Raw genomic sequence first — 24,778 nt, 5'->3', positions numbered from 1 at the left:
ACCTTACCCACCCTACCCACTTACCTTCTAGTCCACCTACCTACCCACTTACCTCACCCATTCACATTCAAATTGGGCATTTAAGTTTGCCATATTTACCCCACCCACCCTACCCATTTACATTCAAACTGGGCATTTAAATTTGCCATATGGCAATTAGGGCCAAAACAGGGGGCATGCCGTCTTCCCCACGACCACCGCCCGACTCTACCCTGCTTCGATGGCGCTCAGACGGACATTGTGCTCTGCATTTCTGGAAAAGTCATGCTCAGAAGGACCCAGAAGAAATGAGGAGCAGCATCAAGTCAGGGGAATTTTCAAGCAGAGCTCTGCCCAACGATGACTGCTACTCCTCAGAAGATCCGGGCCATTATTTGGTGTAAACACTACATACATCTCTCATATCGCAATTCTCTCGTTCTGCTTCACACCTTGGCTGAAACCTAGTTATTTTTAAGTGCAAAGAAACATGTGCTACAATTAAGGTCTCATGTAAACAAGTCCATTCTGTTGCAATAATTCATATTAGACTTGCCTCTAAAACAAACCTTAAAGATTATAAGAGAGACAGGCAGGAACACTAAGACGACCTTCAATAAAAACAAGAATACTGTATTGGGTACATTTCAAGATGCAGTACATAGAAGCAGTATAGGCAATGGTTAGCTATCTATTCAAAGCAAATAAATAAATGTAAAATAAGTTGCAGACCAGTGTTAGTATAAAGCTCAGACATTTACAGTACATTGAAACACTTTAATCATTCAACATTTCACATTACAAATATTTTAAAATTATTGAGCGTTATAAATAGTTGGCATAAAACTTTAACAACATTATGTTTTACTACCACTTCAACAAACAAGCTGTAGAAAGGGACATTTCTGTACCAAATAATTTAATAGAGGGGGTACATAAAATATCAACTCAAAAAAGTGAACAAATATTAATAAAAATGAGTTTCCTTTATTTAAAATTGTTAATCATCACTACAACCTCCCCAAACACAGTGAAAAGCACAAGGAATTCAGCCACAGAGACACACCACTGATGGCTGACTTCCACAAATAACTATTCTTTCTTTATGAATATTTGCCATACAGTGTTGAATACATAAGCTTTCGATAAAAACTAGACATTTTAAAATATTAAAAAAGCTGCACATTCAAAAAATATTACAACATAAAAAATCTGAATGGTCAAAATGATAAAAAACTAATTATACATTTCAATTTAAAATACCAAAAAATAAAATGCTGGACAGGATATTGACCCAATTATTATAATGCTGCTGAGAAAAGTAGTCTTTGCTACTTTTTAAAGTAAGGTAACAAAAATAAGCAAACAAGCACATTTTTCCTTTAGTCCATATCTAAAAATAACTTCAATTATTTATATTAGTACAAAGATCATATTCTGAATTTACAAATATCAGTAAGATAAAAGGGAATATAATAACAGTAGAAAATGACATTGTGGACAACATATTAATCTGAATGCTTGCAATTAAAAAAATCGCATTAAAGGTTTACACTGTAAAGTTTTTTCAGAAGTTAGAAAAAAAGTATTGCACATAACAATATGACATTAACTTTCCACAATTTACCACATTCAAGTCTTCTGTAACTTTGTAAGAAATTCTTAAAATCCAGACACAAAGAATAAATTATCAAGTCCTTCCAATGGCATTCATAAAATCCTTTCCTTCTTGAACCACAAATCAGATTTAAAATCATGCATTCTGCAGAGGTCTGTGTATGAGGATATATTTGCCATGCTATGGGCAAGTGAGAAATGAAATTTAACCTTTGTAAACAACTTTACAACACACAATAAACAAGTAAGTTTTGAAGTTTACATATTTTGTTTTTTTGTTTACATGCATGCTTTTATTTTCTTAATCATTTCAGTCTTGCACACTATCTAGAATTGAGGTAACTCGATGGCAGTTCAACCTGGTTTTGTCCATTAAAAACAGGTAAATCGTTTTTTAAAACCATCAAACACCTAAGAATCCATATGTCAAAGTATACTGCTAATTGTTCTGTGTGCGTTTTGTATTGTAATTGTGCCAGGTCAGCTACTGTACCACAGATACAGGAACTGCGAGAAAGAGTCTATGAATATTTTCAAAGAATATTAGCTGAAAATACAGTGTACTATTTTAAGAAGAATCCACATTTAAACAATGAGGATTGGACTGAGATTGCAACCAGGTTCTAATATCTACTGTATCATTACTTCAGACTTATGAACAACATCAATACCTGGAGCTGGGAGGGTTATACTTTCTATGACTATAGGTTTTTCTGACTCTGCAGTTTTATCAACAGCATTGCTGATCCCTAACATTCATGATATTCAAAGTTTTCTTTGCCTTCAAATGTTAAAGGAAAAAAAAGAAAATGAAAACAAAACTGATTGCTTCAACTCATTTCTTTGCACAATTAAGTTAACTATATGTGCAAATCTTTGAACAACAAACATAGAAAAACTATTCATCTCTCTTTAGATTATGAAAAATCGAGGTATTGCAAAAGAGATGCCATCAGTGAAAAAGTGAGCTTAAAAATATTAACTGTTGGAAAAAACAAGATATACAAAAGTAGTGCATAACAAATGTTGATATATGTATATAAAAAGAAAAGGGGAACAAAAAGCCAGCTAGAGAAACAACATACCAAAAAGTTCAAAGGCAGATTATGCTACGTAAAAAGGGAGTTAACTACTAGTAGAAAAGTTATCTTTCAGTGTCAAATTTCAAAAATGTTAATTCGCTACTCCTACAAACATCAGAATTGGGCAGGAATGGCACAACAGCACACAAGTACACCAAGAAAGGATGATAACCAACACTTTCTATAGCTTAAAGATTGCCACTAAGAATTACATATTCTTTACTTAACAGTAAATCCCTGACGAGCTAAAAGGTAAGCACCCTCACAACTCTCTGCTGCTGTTAGTTTGTCACCACTGTGGTCAAAACATAGATCAAATTTAAACTTTTTAAACTTGATCATTTAACAGCAAATGTCTCCATTTTGACTAGGGTTAATTCTTTAAACCCTCTTACTTCAAAGGAATAGTTACACTGCTATTATCAGTGTGTTACTTGTGGGCCACAAGTCAGCAGTTAGCAGTGAATAATCTAGTCTTTGGTTTGCAGGAGTTTGAAGATGCTATGCACTGTTTCAGAAAAAAATAGCAAGAGTAAGGAGCAATAACCTTTCACATATATTTTTTAAAATTCGCACACGAATGCATAACCACCTTTGGCTGAATCACGCAATAATCACAAGGAGATAATTCCTTCAATGCAGTCCAGCACCTACATCGCCATTGCAAGGGCAGTACCACTTAAAGCCAACCTGCATAGTATACACTTATAGTGTTGTGACACCACATGCTAACCTACAGTAACACAGAAACATGCACCTTGGCACTCTCAAACAAATTTCAGTGTTTCCTTTGTTCTATATGCCATTTACATTTTCAAAATGTAACTTTTTAAACAAAAAACGTATAGGCAGAATATAAGTACTGTAGATAATGGGAAAATGTATGAATATATAGTGCATGCAAAACAGGTGTACAAGTAAACATTCAATCATTCATACTATTCCACGTAAAAAATAAAATAAAAAAATCTTAGGCAGCTGAAGCCATAGCCTGTGCTACATCTAGTTGTGTTGCATTGTAGCCTTTTTCTTTGTTATTTTTTAATTTCCACTTTACTGGAAAAGAAATGGCATTTTATCATACCATCTAAACAGCAGCAAGGCTCCTATTGTCTCTTGCAATTAAATAGCATCACTAAAAATAAAAAAATATAAATCAAGGCTACAATTGAGGTATTACTTTTTGTGTGTCAAAATGGAGAGCAAAAGCTGACACATGACAATATATTAGTAGATCAAGTCGACTTTGTAAATAGCAACATCAAAAAAATAAAGGTATAAAATCTCTTCCAGCAAGGAAAATGCCTCTCTACAATTAGATTTGTGTCAATCTCAACAACTTTGGTAAACTTTTAGGGGCGATAGATCTTCGAATTGTGGTTTTTCCATTTCTGAAATAAGTGCACACTTCAACCATAGCAGCAATCTAAACCCCCTTATCTTATATTGTTTATTTTGGGGTGGCGGTGAAGAGATGGGGAAAGCATCAAAAGTATTTACCCCACATACTTGTTAGTAAAGCCTGTAGTGTGTTAGAAACAACTTTTTAAAACCACACTGACACAGTTTTAAAAAACATTTGGGATTCATATTGTTCGAGGGCAAATCCAAGTTTTCTTATTTCATACAGTGCTATTCCCCTACTTCAGATATAATTTAATTGAAAACCCAAACACAGAAGGGCTTACAGTATAACTTCACATTAATTTTAGATTCTGTCTATACAACTAACAATGGTGCTTAAACTGGTTCCCTATCACACAATTTCCTCAACATGACATTCCCCATCAAGTACAGCACCAAGCTGTGCAACTAACATGACCCAGAAATATCAATCATGCACACTGACTGAATCTGTATTATTCCATTAAGATGAGGATCAAGTATCCAGTGTTATCACAAGTCAGTCAATGTTTACAGAAAACATTGAAACTAGAGTTTAGTTTAACCAAATTGTTTTGAAGTGAATTTTTGAGACATACATTTTGAAATCTGGGATGAGGCAGTAGAAGAATGCACTTATTTATTTTTCCTAGCTAGTCTGGTGTCTGCAGCCCTAGAACATTTATCTTGCCACTAGAATCATGTTTAATTATCTCCCTCAGTTCCAACGAAAGGGAACCTGGCGTGGACGGTCTCCTCCTTCTTTCACGAGTGGCTTGTGGAACTCTCTCCCAGCACGAGAATGTATGGCAGCCCAGCAATATTCACAGTAATACTGCAGACATGTGACATTGGCACAGAAGAATGGTGCAAATTTCCCACCACAACGGGTACCCTGGCATTCATCACACAACTGATCATCAAGGACATATGGCTTCACTTCCACCTAAAAAATTAACATAAGACTTACATTATTCGATGAGGAGATAAATGGTAAACAAACAAAAGCATAACAACCTTTCGTGCTGTTACAGGTAATCTTTGAAACTGTTTCCAGATCTGCACAACATTCTGCTCATGGGAAATAAAGGTTGGCATCATATGCTGTTGTTTCATCAATTAAAATGAGGGGAAAAAATTTAAAAATCTTACATTTATATAATCACAAAGTGAAGGTCTCAAAGTGCTTTACAAGCAACATTATTTTTTTGAAGTAAAAACTGAAAATACTGTATACACTTGGCAGGTCAGACAGCCATCTGTGGAGAGGGAAACAGAGTTAATGGGCTGGATCTTCAGGCCAAGTCTAGGCACAGGAACAGAAGTGGATGAGGGCTGAAAATAATCACTGACCACACCAATAGTTACTGTTCCCTCCTTTTTTGTGGTGGGATTGGGGTCAGCGTGGCTGTCCACTTCCATGCAGCAGGTAGTCAGCTGATTAGGCTCCTTAAGAGTCTTGTTGTCCAATTAAAGGTGGCTGACTGGAAATTTCCAGCTGGCCTCCAGACTTCAGCACTGGGTGGGGGCATTTCAACTGCCTGAAGGTGGGCACCTGGCAGCAGACCAGGGCCAGCACTCGAGGCAGGTCTAGAGACACTTGCTGCCTATCTGTTTGCAAGAGAAGTCACATGCCTCCCTATAGAGTGGCTCCTTCCCATCCATGCTCCAACCCTGTGCCACCCACCACAGTGGTGACTTTGTTGCAAGAACCAATTTTTTAATTAAAGTTTTAAAAGGTGCTTCCATGTTGAAGCACCCTCTGTTAGTTAGCCACCATTACAGCCTGTTCCTCTCAGGCTGCAAGGCCTCTGATTGGTCCTCCAGCTTTGTGAGCCTGCCCGTGGCCTTTAATTACCTCCTTGCTAATTAAAGGAGCACCGTAAAAATCCCAATGAGACTGTTTCACGGAGTGCAGATTCAGGACCTGGAAACAGTCCCAACTTCTTTTTTCTGCCCCCACAGAAAATCCAATCTAACGATTCAGGTTGATGGCCTTTCATCAGAAGTAGTACTGATGCAAGGTCATTGACCTGAAACGTTACCTCTGCTTCCCTTTCCACAGATGCTGCCTGATCTGCTGAGTATTTCCATCATTTTCTGTTTTCAATTCAGATTTCCAGCATGCACATAAAAGTAATACAAAAGCAAAATTATGTATGTAGACAAATGTGACAGTCAATATTCACAGAGCAAAGCCCCAGAAACAGAAAATAAATGACTGATAATCTGTTTTTGGCTGCCTTGATTGAGGGAAGAATAACATCAATCAGCACTTGGAACAAAAGTTAGAAATTGAAGCAGATGAAATCTCAGCCATTATTCAGGCACCACTTTATTTTTCAACATTTATTGTGGTCTTAAATTGTGTGAAAAGTGAAACAATTTTGACATTTTTTCAAAAACAAATTATGACGGCTTAGGACTAAAATAAAGACAGCAATGCCAACATATTTTTCATAACTAAAAACTTTGGAACAAACAAAATCAAACTTTAGATTTTTATTTAAATGGAAAAAAGCAGCAAGATTAAAACTAGGAATAAAATTATTTTGTGGAGTAAAAGTATTGGGGTAAATCTTAATTTTGTGGATAGTGTAAACAGGCAATAGTGAGTCAGCAGCCCACTTTATATTTCACTTGACTTTTACGCCCATTTCCATTGAGAACTAATGTTTTTTGAATGTTTATATATAAAAGTGTGCACTGATCAACGCTTACCCGTTTATCAATGTCTCCATGCTGTAACTGGACAAAGCGAGCACTGATAGCAGCAATATAGCTTTGTTGGTTTGAAAAAGCCACACGCCCTGCACCTTTTGGGTACTTCAGCTCAGGGTCTGTGTCAATGCCAGCATAGCATACTCCACCATAGAGCCTATCCATGATCATCGCCAGCTCCACTGCATACAAAAATTGTGACAAAGTAAGTTGAACAGTTAAAAATAGAGAATCAGGGGACTTCTACATAATGAGAATTAAAAAATTAAAATTATAACACCAATCTTATGTTATAGATTTACATGACCTGAAATCTTTACTGTAGGTACCATCTAAACTTAATACCAGCTGTGGTTCAATTTAGTGAAATCTTGTACTGGGGGAATAATATTCTTCATGTAGGATCCTGGATGGTAAATGTGCACAGGATATTCAACTCTGAATATTTATCACAATGCAGCCTAATTTTATCCTCCTTGGAAATCCATGTTCCTTGGACAGGCATGATTTTGTATACAAGTCACCTGATACCAAACAGGAACAAGAATTCTGGTATAATTTTTCCCCAGCCTCGGGTCACTCAGGCTAATCCTAGCGTCTCACCTGACATAACAGTCTTACTAATAGCAATAAAAGGAGCATCCTATCCCAGTCAGCTGACACAAAAACTAGATCTATAAATTATGACTTACCAGTACTGCAGTGGAAGCACCTATTGTATCTATAGTTGTTCAATACAGAAACTGAATTTGCAGTTAAATGATTCAGATGTTGAATTCTGTAAAGTGAGATTCTACAGAAACTTAGCATTTGCAACACAAAAGGAAATGCCTAGTGCTGGTTCTTACCCAAAAATAATGGACAGCCCTGCTGTTTCTCTCCATATCATCAACTCCTTCAAATATTTTTCCACCCCTCATATTCTGAGGCAAAGCACTCCTTGCTCCAATAAATCTGTGCCTCAATTGGTCCACTGGAGGGATGGCAGGCCACTCAATGCCATTCCCACCACTCATATTATTCTGGAGTAGAAGTGGGCAGGAAGTAAGCCACAAAGATAAAAACAAAAAGCTAAAAGCTACTGCGGATGCTGGAAATCCAAAACAAAAACAGAATTACCTGGAAAAACTCAGCAGGTCTGGCAGCATCGGCGGAGAAGAAATCAGTTAACGTTTCAAGCCTTCATGGCCCTTCAGCAGAACTGCCGAAGGGCCATGAAGGCTCGAAACGTTAACTGATTTCTTCTCCGCCGATGCTGCCAGACCTGCTGAGTTTTTCCAGGTAATTCTGTTTTTGTTTAGGAAGTAAGCCACCCCACACCACTTTCAAATCCACTCATGGGGAAGCGTTAAATATAGCCAAATGTCGCTTAACCATTGACTTGCACACATTTATCATCATTTTATTCCTGTACTATATGCCCTATTTATAAAAACCCAAAATGCTACTGTACATAGAATTACATAAAATGTACAGAATAGAAACAGGTCATTTGGGCCAACTTGTTTATAATCCACAAGCTTCCTCCCATTACATCCATCTCATTTAGCCTTTCAGCAAATCTTTCTATTCCTAGTTCCCTCATGTATACATTTAGCTTCCTTTTGAAAGCACCCATTAGTCTCAACCACTTCTTATGGTAGTGAGTTCCACATTTGAACCAGCGAAGTAATTTCTTCTCATTTCTGTATTAGATTTATTAGAAACCATCTTATTTATGGTCCTCAATTTAACTGCTCCACCACTGCTGGTGGCACTTTCAGTTGCTCAGGCTTCAAACTCTGGAATATCCTCCCTACATCTCTGCATCTTGCTTTCCTCCTTTAAGACATTCCTTAAAATGTACTTCTTTGGCCGAGCGTTTGGTCTCTGACCTAATGTCTCATTGGCCTGGTACTATATATAGACTTTTAACAACATACAAAAATGTATTAGGTCTCCTCTAAGACTGCTCGTTTTCTTTTTTCTACTATGAAAACTAAAATCATGCACAGTACTCTTAAGTATGGCCTGGCCAAGGTCTTAAACAAATTTAATATCACTTTACTACTTGTAAACTCTATACCCCTAGAAATAAATCAGTGTTTGGTTAGGATTTTTAATTGCTTTGTTGACCTGTGATGCTATTTTTAATTATTCGTTTACTTGTATCCCTAGGTCCCTTTTGTTCTTCTACCCTATGTAATTTATTTAAGGTGTAGGTGCTGTTTTTCTTACCAAGTCCATCACCTCACATTAAAGTTCAGTTGCCACTTAACTGCCCAGCCTGTAAGTTTTCTAATGTCTTCACTGTGATTGCACCTTTCAAGGTACTATGTATTTGAATACTTTGGCCTATTTATCCATATAGTATTTTCATCCATAAAAAGTAAAAAGTAAAACCCCTCTTGACATTTAAGCAGCAAGAAACCAAGGTGAAATTGGAACCATCTCTGTTTGGTAGCCAAGTACAAAATATAGAATTGGTAAATGACAAGATAATCAGTAACAAAACGTGGCTTTTATTAAAATAATAAACCTGGAATAAAAATAGGATCCTCCAGCCAGGGTGTGACTACCTCACTCTTAGATAAGACAAGAACTCAGAAGCAACCTCAGACAGGTGCGTAATAATTTGATAGACGATAGAAGAGTTACAGGTGCCACTTTGATGTCAAATGTAGCATTAGAGGACCAAATGTTCTTGTGATTCCCTTGGTTATCATTTTGGCTAGTTGCGTGGAGGAAACTGAATGAGAAGAAATAAACTAGTGTGCAAGCAACAATTTGGATTTATACAGAGCCTTTAACAAAAAATAAACCAAGGTACTTCAGAGAAATCAGTCAAAAATGGATGCGGAACAAAGGAAATACTGAGGGTTTAAAAAAGAACATTTTCAAAGAGTTGGTTTTAAGTAGCATCCTATAGGGGGAAAGAGGGAGATGGAGAGGGAGAGAGGTGGGAGTGGTTTCAAGGGAGAATTGCTGCATTTAGGCCTACATGGCTGAAAACATGCTAGCCAACAATGGGGCAAAGGGAGTGGAGAAGGCTTTCCCTCTCAATCCATTTGCTGCTAAAATCCTCATCCATACCTTTGTTATCTACAGATTTGAACATTCAAATGCTTTAATTGCCAACCTCCCATTCCTCTCTATAAACAGTTCATTAAAATAAAGTGCTATCCATATACCATCACACATTGCAATCTAAGTCGTTACTACTGACCACACATTGGCCTGCAAAGCCACAGATTGAACATTTTCATTCTCATGTTTAAATCCAGTCATGACCATGTCCTTCAACCCTCCCAGGACTCTGACCTCTTGCTTTCCCTGCTCACTTCCCCCTCAGCGTGGGTGGTTATGCCTTCGATCTTCTAGGCCATATGCTCTAGAATTTCCTCTCTAAACCTCTCCACTTCTCTCAATTAAAAACCTCCTATAAATTCCTTAAAATATTTTTCATCAAGCTTTTAATCAGCTCTCTTAATATCTCCTTTAGCCTGGCATCATTTTTTTTTGGCTGATCACCATCTGTGAAGTACCTAGATATGTTTTTCTATTTCAAATATTGTATACAAGTTTTAAGTTGTTTTCAAACCTCATCATTTTTTCTGATTCATATTGCATATATTGCTATAGCAGCAATTATGTTGCAGAAGCTTGTTTTAAAACTTTGGAGATAAGAGACTCCAGGATCAATTTTCTTACTGTCTGATCTCACCACAGAGCTTTGTCTACCAGGAGCACATTGCTGCAATTTCCAGTTAACCTCACAATTTTCCATTTATTTAAATTAATGAACGGAAGATGTGGGGGAGCACCCAGCAATTGTTAAATGAGTGCTTTGGCAGGCAAAGTTCCACAGAAATCAGCAATTAACGAGCATGTTTTTCCATTTGATAATTTTGACAAAAGTAAAAGATGTGATCAAGAAGGGCACAACAAAACAGTTTATGGCATTCCAAAGAGTCCTATTCCATCAAAAATCAAACAAGTCGAATTAACAGAATGTAATAGGGAAAGATGTTTTTTTAATGGTTAAGCTCTTGCTAGTCATTAAATTATAAACTGAAGCAAAATTCTATAGTCACACAGTCAAATCAAAAGGCAATTATTTTACTATAGAATAAGTCTGGTAACAGTTACTTTGAGTGACCAGCATACAGGGTTTTCTTCTGATAAGATACCATGGGGTAATAGCCAAAGGAGAACAGGAAGTGGAAGAAGGAAAGAATAAGATCAGTTGCTTGGGCATTGTTTGGGGGAGGGCAGTGCAAGGAGGCTCAGGCTCACCACAGAGGCTATGACTGAGGTCTGCAATTTGGCCTGCAGGAATAACAGGCACTCAGCACCTGCAATGCATTACTGGAGGTATTGGCTTGTCATGCCATTGCTTATAGCTTTTCTGCCACTAAACTATCTAGGAATTCCCAGTCGACATCTCTCAAGCATCAAACATGTCAGTTTTCATTTGAAAAATAAAGTTTTCTTTTCTGCACAATGAAATAACTACACACTGCAGGGTATAGTAAAACCGAATATGTTTTATTCAATTATGTATTATGTTTTGCAGGTGCATTTGCCTTGATTTAATCACAAGCATCTCTGTTATTTGTGCAACTGCCTTACCAAGCAGTCTCCCACTTCAAGTAGTTATAGCTGGTGAGCTAGAGATACAGATGACAGTAGGGACTAAAACTACACAATGGCATGGAACCGTCAATAGTCATTGCCAACCAGCCTATCTCGTGCTACTCCAGGAACTTCACTGCTGGAGGGCAACTTCCCATAACATATATAACAGTGGGTATCTATGAGGTCTTGAAATCCACTCCTTGTGGTTGCCTGTATCCATTCTTAAAGTGAAATGAAGTGAATGCAACTCTGAGTTTAGGCCGTAGAGCCTCCAATTGCAGTGGGAGCATTCATATCAGGTGCACCTCTGGGCAATGTGGATGAGGTCTCTTTAATGGATGTCTTCACTACAAGTGCCGCTGCTGTAGACAGTAGCATAGACAAACACCCATGATATTCATTTGGGGCATGCCAGGGCATAACTGGGTGTTGATAGTGATCACTCCAACAAAAGAGTCCAATCACCTCCACATGACATTAAATTGCAACGCCAACACCAAATACTCTTTCATAGATATCCTGGGGTTGGCATTGACCTGAAATTCAATCATGTCAGCTATATAAATGCCACACTTACTAAAGCAAATCAGGGGCAGGGTATTTGTGGGGAATGACTCACATCCTGATCTCACCAAAGCCCCTCTGCCACCTACAAGGCACAGGTCAGGAGTGTGATGGAATACTTCCCACTTGCCTGGAAGAGTGCAGATATATCAACACAAGAATCTTGACACCATTCAGGACAAAGCAGTTCACTTGATCAGTGGCTCAGCCACCATTTCAAACATCTATTTCCTCCACCACTGCCACATTGTGGCTGTGTAGCAACTATATAGTTGTATGTACACTATAGCAACTCACCAAAGCTTGTTTGATAACTGCTCCCAACTCTCAATCCCCACCATCACAAAGAACAAGAAAGTAAACCCAGGGGAACACTTCAGGTTCCCCTCCAAAGCTTGGCATGGATACATATTGCCATACCTTCATTGTCGCTGGGTCAAAGTAATAGAACTCCTTACACAATAGCATTGTGGGAGTAGCTTCGCCGCATGGACTGCAGCAGTTCAATAAGGCGGCTCAGCACCACTTTTTCAAGGGCAACTAGGGATGAATAATAACTGTTGGCCTTGCTAGGGATACATATTCTGGAAATGAATCATTAAAAAACTCTTCTGCACAGACTGGGAGCTAAATATCCAAGGATACACATCCTATCGAAAAGATAGGCAGGTTGGCAGAGGGGGTGGGGTTGCTTTGTTATATAAGAAATTAAATTAAATTGATAGCAAGAAATGACGTAGGGTCAGATGATGTAGAATCTGTGTGGGTAGAGTTGAGGAACCGCAAAAGGTAAAAAAACCATAATGGGAGTTATGTACAGGCCTCCGAACAGTAGTCAGGACGTGGGGCACAAGATACACCAGGAGATAGAAAAGGCATGTAAGAAAGGCAAGGTTACAGTGATCATGGGGGATTTCAATATGCAGGTAGACTGGGAAAATCAGGTTGGTAGTGGATCCCAAGAAAAGGAATTTGTGGAATGTCGACGAGATGGCTTTTTGGAGCAGCTTGTGGTGGAGCCCACTAGGGAACAGGCAATTCTAGATTTAGTGATGTGTAATGAGGCAGATTTGATAAGGGAGCTTAAGGTGAAGGAGCCCTTAGGAGGAAGTGACCATAATATGATAGAATTTACCCTGCAATTTGAGAGGAAAAAGCTGGAATCAGATGTAACGGTATTACAGTTGAATGAAGGCAACTACAGAGGCATGAGGGAGGAGCTGGCCGGAATTGACTGGGAGATGAGCCTAGCAGGAAAGACCGTGGAACAGCAATGGCAGGAGTTTCTGGGAGTAATTTGGGAGACGTAGCAAAAATTCATCCCTAGGAAGAAGAAGCAGACTAAAGGGAGGACGAGGCAACCATGGCTGACAAGGGAAGTCAGGGACAGTATATAAGCTAAAGAGAAAGCATACAATGCGGTGAAGAGCAGTGGGAAATCAGGGGATTGGGAAGCCTACAAAGACCAACAGAGGACAACTAAAAAAAGAAATAAGGAGGGAGAAGATTAAATATGAGGGTAAACTAACCAGTAATATAAAAGAAGATTGCAAGAGTTTTTTTTTAGATATATAAAGGGTAAGAGAGAGGCAAAAGTGGACATTGGGCCGCTGGAAAATGACGCTGGAGAAGTAGTAGTGGGGAACAAAGAAATGGCGGAGGAACTGAATAGGTACTTTGCGTCAGTCTTCACGGTAGAAGACACGAGTAACATCCCCAAAGTTCAAGAGAGTCGGGGGGCAGAGGTGAGTATGGTGGCCATTACCAAGGAGAAAGTGCTAGGAAAACTGAAAGGTCTGAAGGTGGATTAATCAACTGGACCAGATGGAATACACCCCAGAGTTCTGAAGGAGATAGCTGAAGAGATAGTGGAGGCGTTAGCGCTGATCTTTCAGGAATCATTGGAGTCAGGGAAGGTCCCAGAGGACCGGAAAATCGCTAATGTAACCCCCCTGTTTAAGAAGGGAGTGAGGCAAAAGATGGGAAATTACAGGCTGATTAGTCTGACCTCGGTCGTTGGTAAGATTTTAGAGTCCATTATTAAGGATGAGATTACAGAATACTTGGAAGTGCAGGTAAAATAGGGCAAAGTCAGCATGGTTTCATCAAGGGGAGGTCATGCCTGACAAATCTGTTAGAATTCTTTGAGGAGGTAACGAGTAGGTTAGACAAAGGTGAGCCAATGGATGTTATCTACTTGGACTTCCAGAAGGCCTTTGATAAGGTGCCGCACAGGAGGCTGCTCAGTAAGATAAGAGCCCATGGTGTTAGAGACAAGGTACTAGCATGGATAGAAGATTGGCTGTCTGGCAGGAAGCAGAGAGTGGGGATAAGGGGGTCCTTCTCAGGGTGGCGGCCGGTGACTAGTGGAGTTCCGCAGGGGTCAGTGTTGGGACCACAACTTTTCACTTTATACATTAATGATCTAGATGAAGGAACTGAGGGCATCCTGGCTAAGTTTGCAGATGATACAAAGATAGGTGGAGGGACAGGTAGTATTGAGGAAGCAGGGAGGCTGCAGAAGGATTTGGACAGGTTAGGAGAATGGGCAAAGAAGTGGCAGATGGAATACAACGTGGGCAAGTGTGAGATCATGCACTTTGGTAGGAAGAATAGAGACAGACTATTTTCTAAATTGGGAGAGAATTCAGAAATCTGGAGTGCAAAGGGACTTGGGAGTCCTAGTCCAGGATTCTCTTAAGGTTAACTTGCAGGTTGAGTCGGTAGTTAGGAAGGCAAATGCAATATTGGCATTTACTTCGAGAGGACTAGAATATAAAAGCAGGGATGTGCTGCTGAGGCTTTATAAGGCTCTGGTCAGACCACATTTAGAATATTGTGAGCAATTTTGGGCCCCGTATCTCAGGAAGGATGTTCTGGCCCTGGAGAGGGTCCAGAAGAGGTTCACAAGAACGATCCCAGGAATGAAAGGCTTAACATATGAGGAACGTTTGAGGACTCTGGGTCTATACTCGATGGAGTTTAGAAGGATGAGGGGGGATCTGATTGAAACTTACAGAATACTGAAAGGCCTGGATAGAGTGGACGTGGGGAAGATGTTTCCATTAGGAGAGACTAGGACCCGAGAGCACAGCCTCAGAGTAAAGGGAAGATCTTTTAGAACAGAGATGAGGAGAAACTTCTTTAGCCAGAGAGTGGTGAATCTATGGAATTCATTGCCACAGAAGGCTGTGGAGGCCAGGTCATTGAGTGTATTTAAGACCGAGATAGATAGGTTCTTGATTGGTAAGGGGATCAAAGATTACGGGGAGAAGGCGGGGAGAATGGGGTTGAGAAACTTATCAGCCATGATTGAATGGCGGGAGCAGACTTGATGGGCTGAATGGCCTAATTTCTACTCCTATGTCTTATGGTCTAATTCAATATATTTGCCATGTTCCGGGCCATCATCGGATTGCTACTCCGCTCGAACTTTTCCACGCCTAGATGCTGCTCCCACGTTTCTTGCTGCATCTTCCAAGCCTAGCTTCTCCAGAAATGCAGAGCACATCATTCATTGGAGAGCTCCATTACAGTGTTATAGCATTTTGGGAGTGGGGTGGAGGGGTTGGGGGAGAAAGAGACAAGACAAGACCAGACCTTTTTATAGCACTGGCTGCCATATGGCAAGTTTAAATGTCCAGTGTGAATGTTAGTAAATGGCTGAATCTGAGAACAGATGGATGTTGTGAATAAGTGAGAGGTAGGAGGGACAGGATGGTAGTCAGGTCGTGTTGGATGGGTAGTTGGGTGAGTCAGATCAGGAGGGGTGGTAGTTTTGGAGTGGGGGGGCAGCTGGTGGACAGCGTGATAGATTTTGGGGTCATTCTGTAGGTAGCCAGAAGTTAGACTTGGATTTTTCAGCCTAACATTTCCTGGGCAGCTATTCAGGTAAGTCGCACTCCAGTAAGTCCAGCTCAGAGTCAAAGACATTGAATAAGGGTCTAGGGAGCAGGGGAAATTGCCCATCGGAAGTTCAAACTTCCTGGGCAACTTCCTTGGAAGTCAGCACGTTCTGACTTCTGTGGGGACCAGACGTGCATCTTGGGCTTTACATCCTGTCTGATGAGACAGGAAGATCTGGGCCAAAATGTAAGGATATAAGCAATTGTTCAAGAGTCCTGTTGCTATACCAGCATGGAAAACAGGACTAAAATTGCACCCCTGCAAAAGTTGGAGGACCAGTCAGTAATCCAGCCAGGATTTCTGCTCTGTATTAGTTAGCCCATTCTTGACCACTAAACAGGGTTTCCTCATCAACATCAGAATGGATTTTCCCTGTTGTGTGTGTTTATCTGTATGCTAACTGCTTCAAATGGGGCTGAAGTTGAACCACAGAGGTCTTCAGGTTCAGCTGAAGTATAAGTGGGCTCTGTGAAGACAGCAGACAGTACATGGTGAGTAAATAGGCATACTCAATCATTTACATATTAGGATACCTACATAGAGTGTGAATAATAGCTTATATTTATGCAACATATGCAAATCATAAGTTATCTAAATGGTAAAACTCTATTCCAATCCCTTCAGAACCCATATACCAAAGTTTTTCTGCCAGGGTTAGGAATATACAAACAGATTGCAAGAGCTTTTACATGTATTTGAAAATGAGTTGCTAAAGTAAAAGTTGATCCCATAGAGGTAAACACAGGATATATTATCGTAGAGATTGAGGAAATGGCAGAGACATTGAACAAATATTTTGCATTAGTCTTCACAGTAGGAGACACAAATTACACACCATAAATAGAGGGTAACCAAGAGGCTAAGAGTGAGGAACATTGGTAATTAATATCAGAGAGAAATGTATTGGAGATTGGAGAAACTTAAAGGTCTAAAAGCTGTCAAATCCCACAACTTTATGGCCTACTTCGTAGCGTACTAAGAGGTAGCTGCAGAGGTTATAATTTTCCAACATTCCCCAGAATCCACAACAGTCCCAGCAGTTGGAGGTTAGGAAATGTAACACCTCTATTTAAGAAAGGAGGGAGAGAGAAAACAGGACCACAAGCCAGTTAGCATGTCATCAAGAAAACGCAAGAATCTATTATTAAGGAAGCCTTAACAATGTACTTTAAAAAATTATAGTATGATTAGACAGGGTAAATTGGTTTTACAAAAGGAAAATTGTGTTTGACAAATTTAATAGAGTTTTTTGAGAATTTAACTAGGTTAGATAAAGGGGAACCAGTAGATGTAGTATACTTGGATTTCTAAAACACATTCGACAAGGTGCCACCACAAAAGGCTAATATGCAAGATAAGGTCTCATGGAGTTCGGTGAAATATATAGTGAATGTATTCTGAGGAGGAGTCATATTTGACTTGAAACATTAACTCCATTTCTCTCTCCACAGATGCTGCCAGACCTGAGTATTTCCAGAACTTGTTTTTATATCATGGACAGATGATTAATTAACAGACAGGATGCAGATAGTAGGGATAAATGGGCCATTTTCAATTTGGCAGGCTATAACTAGTGGAGTACCGCAAGGATCAGTGCTTGGGCCTCAGCTATTTACAAACTATACAAATGACATTTGCTGACAATACAAAGTTGGGCAGAAACATAAGTTGTTAGGAGGACACAGATTGCAAAAAAATATTTATAGACAGGTTAAGTGAGTGGGCAACAAGGGGGCAGATGGAGTATAATATGGGCAGGTGTGAGGCTATTCATTTTGGTAGTAATAGAGGAACAAAATATTCCTTAACAGGCGGGAAACTTCTAAATATTAAACGCTCAGACTTGGGTGTACTAGTATAAGAAACTCAACGTTTGCTTGTTCTATATGTATGCTATGAGGAAGCCAAATGGCATGTTGGCCTTTATTGCAAAAGGATTGGAGTATAGGAATAAGTAGATCTTGCTACAATTGTACAAGGCTTAGGTGAGACCACACTGGAATACTATTTTCAATTCTGGTCTCCATATTTAAGGAAGGATATATTTGTATTGGAGGAAATACAGCGAAGGTTCACTAAGGATGAGAGAGTTGGCCTATGATGAGAGGCTGAGTAAATCAAGCCTCTACTTTGCAGTTTTGAAGAATGAGAGCTGATTTCATAGAGACAGACGAGATTATAATGAGGCTCAGTGTGGACACTGAAAACTCGATTTTTGCTATGGGGGCGGGAAATGGAAGTCAGGACCTTTTCTAAGTTCTGAACTTGCCCCAGGGTGGTTGGGTGGGTGGTGGGGGGGGGGGGGGGGGGGGAGAAGAGGAGAGAGAGAAACAATAATGATCCGAGTTTCTTGGGGCGACCCCTTAGTTGCTATGGAAATGGGTCCGGTGGCCAATTAGTGGCTGCAGGAGCAGGAACGGGGGCAGGATAATTTAAGTAGGCCTTATTTAAACTGACCACCAGTACTGTGGTACTGTGGCTGCAGAGTGAAAGGTCACAGAAGAGTTGAATTTATCTCAGCAGAGCCAGAGACTTGGAACACAGGGCAATGCTGCCCTTGATTTTCAGATGCAGACCTGGGGGTCATGCTGGAGGCCATGAGGGAGAGGAGAAAAGTTCTCTTCTCAGATGGTGGCAAGAAGAGGCCACCATCCCAGACCAAGCAGGCGTGGATGGACATTGCTGCCACAGTTAGCGGAAGTGTGATCAGAAGCTTGATCCAGTATAAGGAAGGTTCAAAGACCTGATAGACTTGGCCTGAGGGTTGGAGGTTGCACTCAATTGGCCAGAGTACCTGGGTATTCACCCTCCAACAGAAACGTGATGAGCAGCATCAGGGCACCTGCTTCTCCTGAACATGGAAGGGGTGTATTCACAGACAGTCTAGTCCATCAGCATGTCTTAGAACCATAGTGTTGCTGAGGATCTGTCACCACTGATTCAAACACCTTCTAATGAATAGGAACAGCTGCCACTGGCCATAGATGACGGCAGTGCCTTATCATGGTCACTTTTGTCCCTGTAGGAGAAACGGCACAATGTCAGATAGAGGGCCTTAATGGGTGGAAGTGTTCCCTATTTCTAGTCATCACACTCATGGGAGAAGAAAGGGATGGAAATAGCTAGGAATGTAGACCACGAGGAAATTGACAAAGCTGAGATGGGCACTCATGGTGGAGATGATTAGAAAATGCAATGGGCTTATTAAGGGACAACATTGCACTCCACCCTGTCCCACAGCATGGTGGATGCTCATTTCCATTCAGAAGCCTCAAGAGGACCAGCAAAGGTCCAAAGAACCATCATCACACCTTACACGTGCACTGTCCACTAGCACAGATATACTCAGTGGGTCATTATGCACATTTAGATGGCGGCGGCAGCTCTGGGTGAGGAGCACGACACTAATATGCAGCAGGAAGTGCTAGAGGCAGAGGCAGCTCCCCTGACAGGAGCGAAGACAGATACAACCCTGTTCAGCTGGGCACTTATGCAGGGCCTCAGAAGCAGAGCCTAGACAAGGAGCAACAGATATGTTACCACGTGCTGGAGTTCCCAGAGCAGTCTGTCCAGCTCAGATGGCTCAGGGCTGTGACCACATGAGCTCCTCCACTGAATGACCAACCTCATGAACAGCCATTTGCAGCAGCATTTGGAGTGCATGCAGAAACTGCACTGATGTACACAGGATGCATGTCACACTATGTAGCCTGGACCAGTCAGTGGCAGCGCGGAGTTATTTTGGAAGGGATACTAGTTATGACCCTGCTACAGCTCCCCTCCAGCTATCCGGAATATCAGTTGAGGGCTGAGGATGTCACGGAGCAAGATAAGGGTCACCTTTGTCCTCCTTGGCCCCTCAGAGGGAAGGATGCCCAGTGACAGAGGATGTGCCTCCAATGCTGTATGTGCAGTAGCCTCTGGAAATACCTCTAGAGACATCTCCACAATGAGAATGCCTGCTCCATGCATCTCATCCGCAAGCTGAACCAAGCAAGCAGGTTTCATCCACCTCCCCAGAGGCCATAAGCAGAGTACTGCGTAGGCGTGGCTGATCAGAGACCACTGATGGGACCCAAAAATTCAATCCAGAGGTTGTTTCCCCTAGCTGGGAATCTAAGGTACTTGGGTAATCTCAGGATAAAAGGTTTATCATTTAGAACTGTGATGAGGAAAAATCTCTTTGTTCCAAAGGTTTGTGAATCTTTGGAATTCTCTACCCTGAAGGACAGTGGATGTCCCATCACTGAATATGTCCAAGGTTGGGATAGACAAATTTTTGGATCTCTCAGGGAATCAGGGGATATAGGGAGTGAGGCAGATGATCAGCAATGATTTTACAGAATGCTGGAACAGGTTTCATGGGCTATATCGTCTACTCCTGTTACTTTTTCTTACGTTCTTATTTTATGTTCAAGTAGATGTATAGTAATTTGTTCATAAGGTATGAGCTGTATATTATCTAGGTGGAATCCTATTCAAGGTTGCCATCTCAGATTAGATGCAAACGTTTAAACATGAGAGTAGTAGGGATTGCGACAATACGATTGGGTCCATAGAAATTTCTTCCTGTAATACATTCATGCTCCTATCATGGCATGCATAACATAATTTGCATAACTTTAATTTCTCATTTCTGCTTCCTTAGCCTGTACACCCTTGCTATAAATTTCCTTATTAGTACAGTATTGTTTTTAGCATACACATTTAACAGTTAACACTTTCCTTTATGTTCTGTATGGTTCATTTGCATTAATATTTAAGCCTTACCTTTGTGCTCTTCACAACTTCTTGAGGACATTTCATCAGGTCTTCAGAATTGTTGACATGGCATTGAAATTCAGTCACATACTGGTATGCTTATTGCTTCATTTATATATCTGGGGAGTGTTCTATCTCATCAAAATATGCTCAAGTTTATCCAGAACAAAGTTTAAAATCAAGGTTTTAGCTGCTAAATTGGGATTTTTCTAAAATCTATTGAGCAATTTTAATTTCAAATTGCACATTCCACAGTTAGATTAACAAACATTTCTGCATGTGTAGCAATTAAATGTCACATTAGTTCTTTGGAAATGTTAAAGCAGTATTAAAGGTGTGCCATGATAACCAATGGCTGTTATTTTACCAATGAAATTGCATTCTCAGGAAATACTCATTCTGTAACTTAAGTACAAAGAAAGCGGGCACTTATGAATGCAGGGAAATTCTAGCCTGGGTTTTACTATACTGCATTCACATCCATCATGCCAACCTTATCCTGCAAAGTAGCCCTGTGACAAATTCCTAAAACATCTTTGGAGCTGAGTGTGATAGTTGCGGGAATGAGGTGATGGCATAATCCCATTTGGTGCTCAGAACTATGCAAGGGAGGTTGAACAAAATTATTTTACATTTTATATGTATCCATTTTTATATCTGTAATATATTAAAGTCCAATGTTTGTATTTCCTCAAATTTTTCACTATAAATTCTACACACATTAATAATAGAAACTGCCCATGTTACGCTGTAATTATACCCTGTTCTTTAAAATGAGAATGAAATACTTCTGTGCATCATGGTCCAATTTTCCCCAATTCTCTAATTCAATTCCACATGCCGAATGACATAGGAGATGGACAAGTTCTAAATAATAAATACAGAACATATTTTATACAATGGGAGTATTTTGTTGATCTTTTGGCTTACCGGCTCTCAGAGGCCTGGGAACACCACCTACAAAAATAGTTTTCCGTGGATCAAGAGGCTGAGAACCATCCATTACAAAATCACTATCATTGAGATTCCATGGCCGTATTTGAACCTGCGTTTAAAAGTATGGAAATTTAGAATTCCTTAAACTTCAAAAATGATAAGGCTGATTCCATGCTGATCCATTCATTAATTGTAGATGAGACTAATCTACTTTTGTTCTCATTAACTTGGTTTTCATTGCTGTTGCACTTCATTTTGTGACCATGAATGCTACCCTTGAAAAATTCTAATAACCACTGAAGTGCTAGAGTTTGAACAAATTCTCCAATTGGCAATCCAATACAACAGCTGGAGTTCAACTTTATATTTTTAATGAAGTGATTATACTAATTACAGCTTGTAATTTTTGCTTTGTTTTCCTCCTCTGTACTTAGCAATTTTGATACCATTATTAAAAGAACTAAAACAAATAGGTGGAGAGTTTTATGGTGCAGAAATACCGTAGATTTCTGACCAAAGGAAAAAGTTCACCCAAAAGTTCAATTGAAAAGTAACTTGTTTTAACAGAGGCTCAAATCTACATATGTGCTTCATTAAGACCGCAGTCCTGTCCTACCAGAACCACCAAAAAACGTTGGCCAGGATTTTACGGCCGTGTCGCAGTGTCTCCTCCCCTGCGGAGGCAGTGATCATTTAAATCTCCATTTGGTTTGGCGAGACCGTAATATCCCAGCAGGTGGTGGGATGATGGTAAAATCCTGGCCATTATTTTAGAGTCTGCCTAATTGTTATCAACTATATTACACCTGGACTTCTTATGAAATGTGTATCTACTCACTGGCTTGTCCTTGATGGTTGGACTTGACACACAGAGGTATAGCTTTCCATCCTCTTCAATACAAGCATCAATTAAAGCTTGCACAGAACCTTCCTCCTGAAACAGCAGAAATGCATAGCCTACAAAATAAGACGACAAAGTTAATTTATCCAAGTCAACTAAGTTTGGTTGCCCATCCGTCTATTGTCTTACCTTTAGAATTATTAGAGCAAATTACTATACAAAAAGCTATACATTGAGAATAGCTTTAGAACATTGCTGCATCAACCCTAAGCTAATAAAGTATACTACAGCATGAACTTACTTTACCTGTGCTTGCCTGATCCCTTTCCCTTTGCTGTTCTTGTTTCCTTATTCTATCTTTTTTTATTACTTCAGTCTTAATTTTACTCTAGTCTTTTACCAATATATACCATATCCTATCTTTTTCCTTCACTTTGTTTAAAATTTTGAATTTATCTTACTCCTTGTGCCTCCTTGATATCATTGTTGCAAATTTGAGTTGGGGAAAACTTCAGGAAAGTCTGTAACAAAAATGGATTTAAAGGCCAGCAAGATGACCATGACACTATAAATATGTGAAAACAGACAAATTTTGAAAGTTTTGATATCATCAAGCATAGCTTTCAAAGTATCATGCAGATGACAGTTAAATTAAAATGTTACTTGTAAAATGAAATTTCGGAACAATAAAATTGAACCAGAACTGCGATATATTTCCAAGTCAGGATGGTATGTGACTTGGAGGAGAACTTGGAAGTGGTGGTGTTTCCATGCGCAAGCTGCTCTTGTCCTTATACACAGCAGAAGTTGCAGGTTTGGGAGGTGCTGTCAAAGAAGGTTTGGCAAGTTGTTGCAGTGCATTTTGTTGATGGCACACACTGAAGTCATTCTGTGCCGATGATAGAAGGAATGAGTGAATGTTTAGAGAGTGGTGAATAAGGTTCTAAGTGGGTTGCTTTGTCCTGGATGGTGTTGAACTTCTTGAATGTTGTTGGAGTTGCACTCATCCAGCTAAGTGGAGAATATTCCATTACATTTGTGACTTGTACCTTGCAGATGGTGGAAGGCTTTTGGGAGTCAGGAGGCGTGTTACTCACTGCAGTATTACAAGCCTCTGACCTACTCTTGTAGCCACAGCACTTATCTGGTCCAGTTAAGTTTCTGAACAATGGTGACCCTAGAATGGTGATGTTGGGGGATTCAGTGATACTAATGCTGTTGAAGGTCAAAGGAAGGTGGTTAGAGTCTCTCTTGTTGGAGATGGCCATTGCCTGGCACTTGGGTGATACAAATTAGTAACGAATATATATGAGCCAGTGGCAGTGAATTGTTTTGGTCTTCCTGAAGTTTAACTGTAGGAAACTAGTTTATCCAGGATGAGAGTTGGACAAGCAATTTGATAAACAGCGATAGAGGATGACAAAGGTGGTGAAGAGGCAGAGCTGCATGTTGTCGTTGTACATGTGAAATGGTTTATAGCCCATTGTCACACCTCCAGAGACAGCTAGTCCCTTTCAACAGGATGAACTTTAGGCCGCATGCCTTGATGGCAGTGTTGTTCAGTTAAGACTTCAGAGGGCCGATTGCAGGCTAGCAATGGCACTTGGAAGTACTGTGAAGCTGGAAGGAACACTGATGTCATCATGAGCACCCAAATTGAAGTTGGAAAATGCAAATTTTCTTTTGTTGGCTGCATTCACAAAGCAAAACCGAGGGGAACAGTGATCTGAAAACAGGTGCAAGGCAACTCATCATATTCAACAGCCAAATGTTTAAGTGGCTGCAATTTTTTAAAAAAGTTGCAGGAATTTGGCCTAGATCTGGTCTCATGAGCAGGTCAGGTGGAGATTCCATAAACAGATTATTGCATAAGTTTTATGTCCCAAAAAAAAGGTGCAACGGATATCAGTTTCTACCCCCATGTCTTTGGATTTTTCTAAGATAACGGCACCATATATGGCACATACCACCTCGGCTCAGTCTCAAAAGGAAAGCTTTTGATAAAAGCATTTTTTAAGCCTTTGTTAATTTGGAAATAAGTGGATTACTTAATACTCCTAGAGATAAAATTGTACAAACTTGAAACTCCATTTGCATTGAACTGACATAAAGACGCCTGTGTTATTGTGTGCCAACAACCAGCTATGCTTCTCCCTTGCCAGCTTAACTATAATAGTATTTAACTATTTCTTTTGTGAATCAACTTACATCACCAATATTTAAGCCCACCATTCAAACATCCTACACCTCAATCAAGTGCCCACTCTCACATTTAATCTTGGAGCCAGCATCAATTAACATACACCCTGCCACATTCTCAGTCTGAAGGCAATATTTCACAAATATTCTTTCAAGTTGGAACTACTGACCT

The 24,778-nt window shown here is 39.9% G+C and overlaps 1 protein-coding gene across 2 annotated transcripts in view; it reads right to left on the bottom strand.

The window, feature by feature from the left end:
- Window positions 1–946: 946 nt before the first annotated feature.
- The window catches only part of cpeb4b (cytoplasmic polyadenylation element binding protein 4b), an 87,334-nt gene continuing 63,502 nt past the window's right edge, over window positions 947–24,778 (bottom strand). For both annotated transcript variants that reach the window (XM_078550598.1, XM_078550599.1), the window contains 4 exons: window positions 22,405–22,523; window positions 21,561–21,675; window positions 6,783–6,964; window positions 947–5,007 (listed from right to left, as the gene is read on the bottom strand). In XM_078550598.1, coding sequence (XP_078406724.1) covers window positions 4,780–5,007; window positions 6,783–6,964; window positions 21,561–21,675; window positions 22,405–22,523 — 644 coding nt within the window. In that variant the 3' untranslated portion in view covers window positions 947–4,779. The remainder of the gene's footprint in view (window positions 5,008–6,782; window positions 6,965–21,560; window positions 21,676–22,404; window positions 22,524–24,778) is intronic.

This window comes from Cetorhinus maximus, chromosome 10 (assembly GCF_964194155.1).
Source record: "Cetorhinus maximus chromosome 10, sCetMax3.hap1.1, whole genome shotgun sequence".
NCBI lineage: Eukaryota > Metazoa > Chordata > Chondrichthyes > Lamniformes > Cetorhinidae > Cetorhinus > Cetorhinus maximus.
The sequence above is the reverse complement of the archived record's forward strand: the minus strand, read 5'-3'. Positions and strand labels throughout refer to the sequence as shown.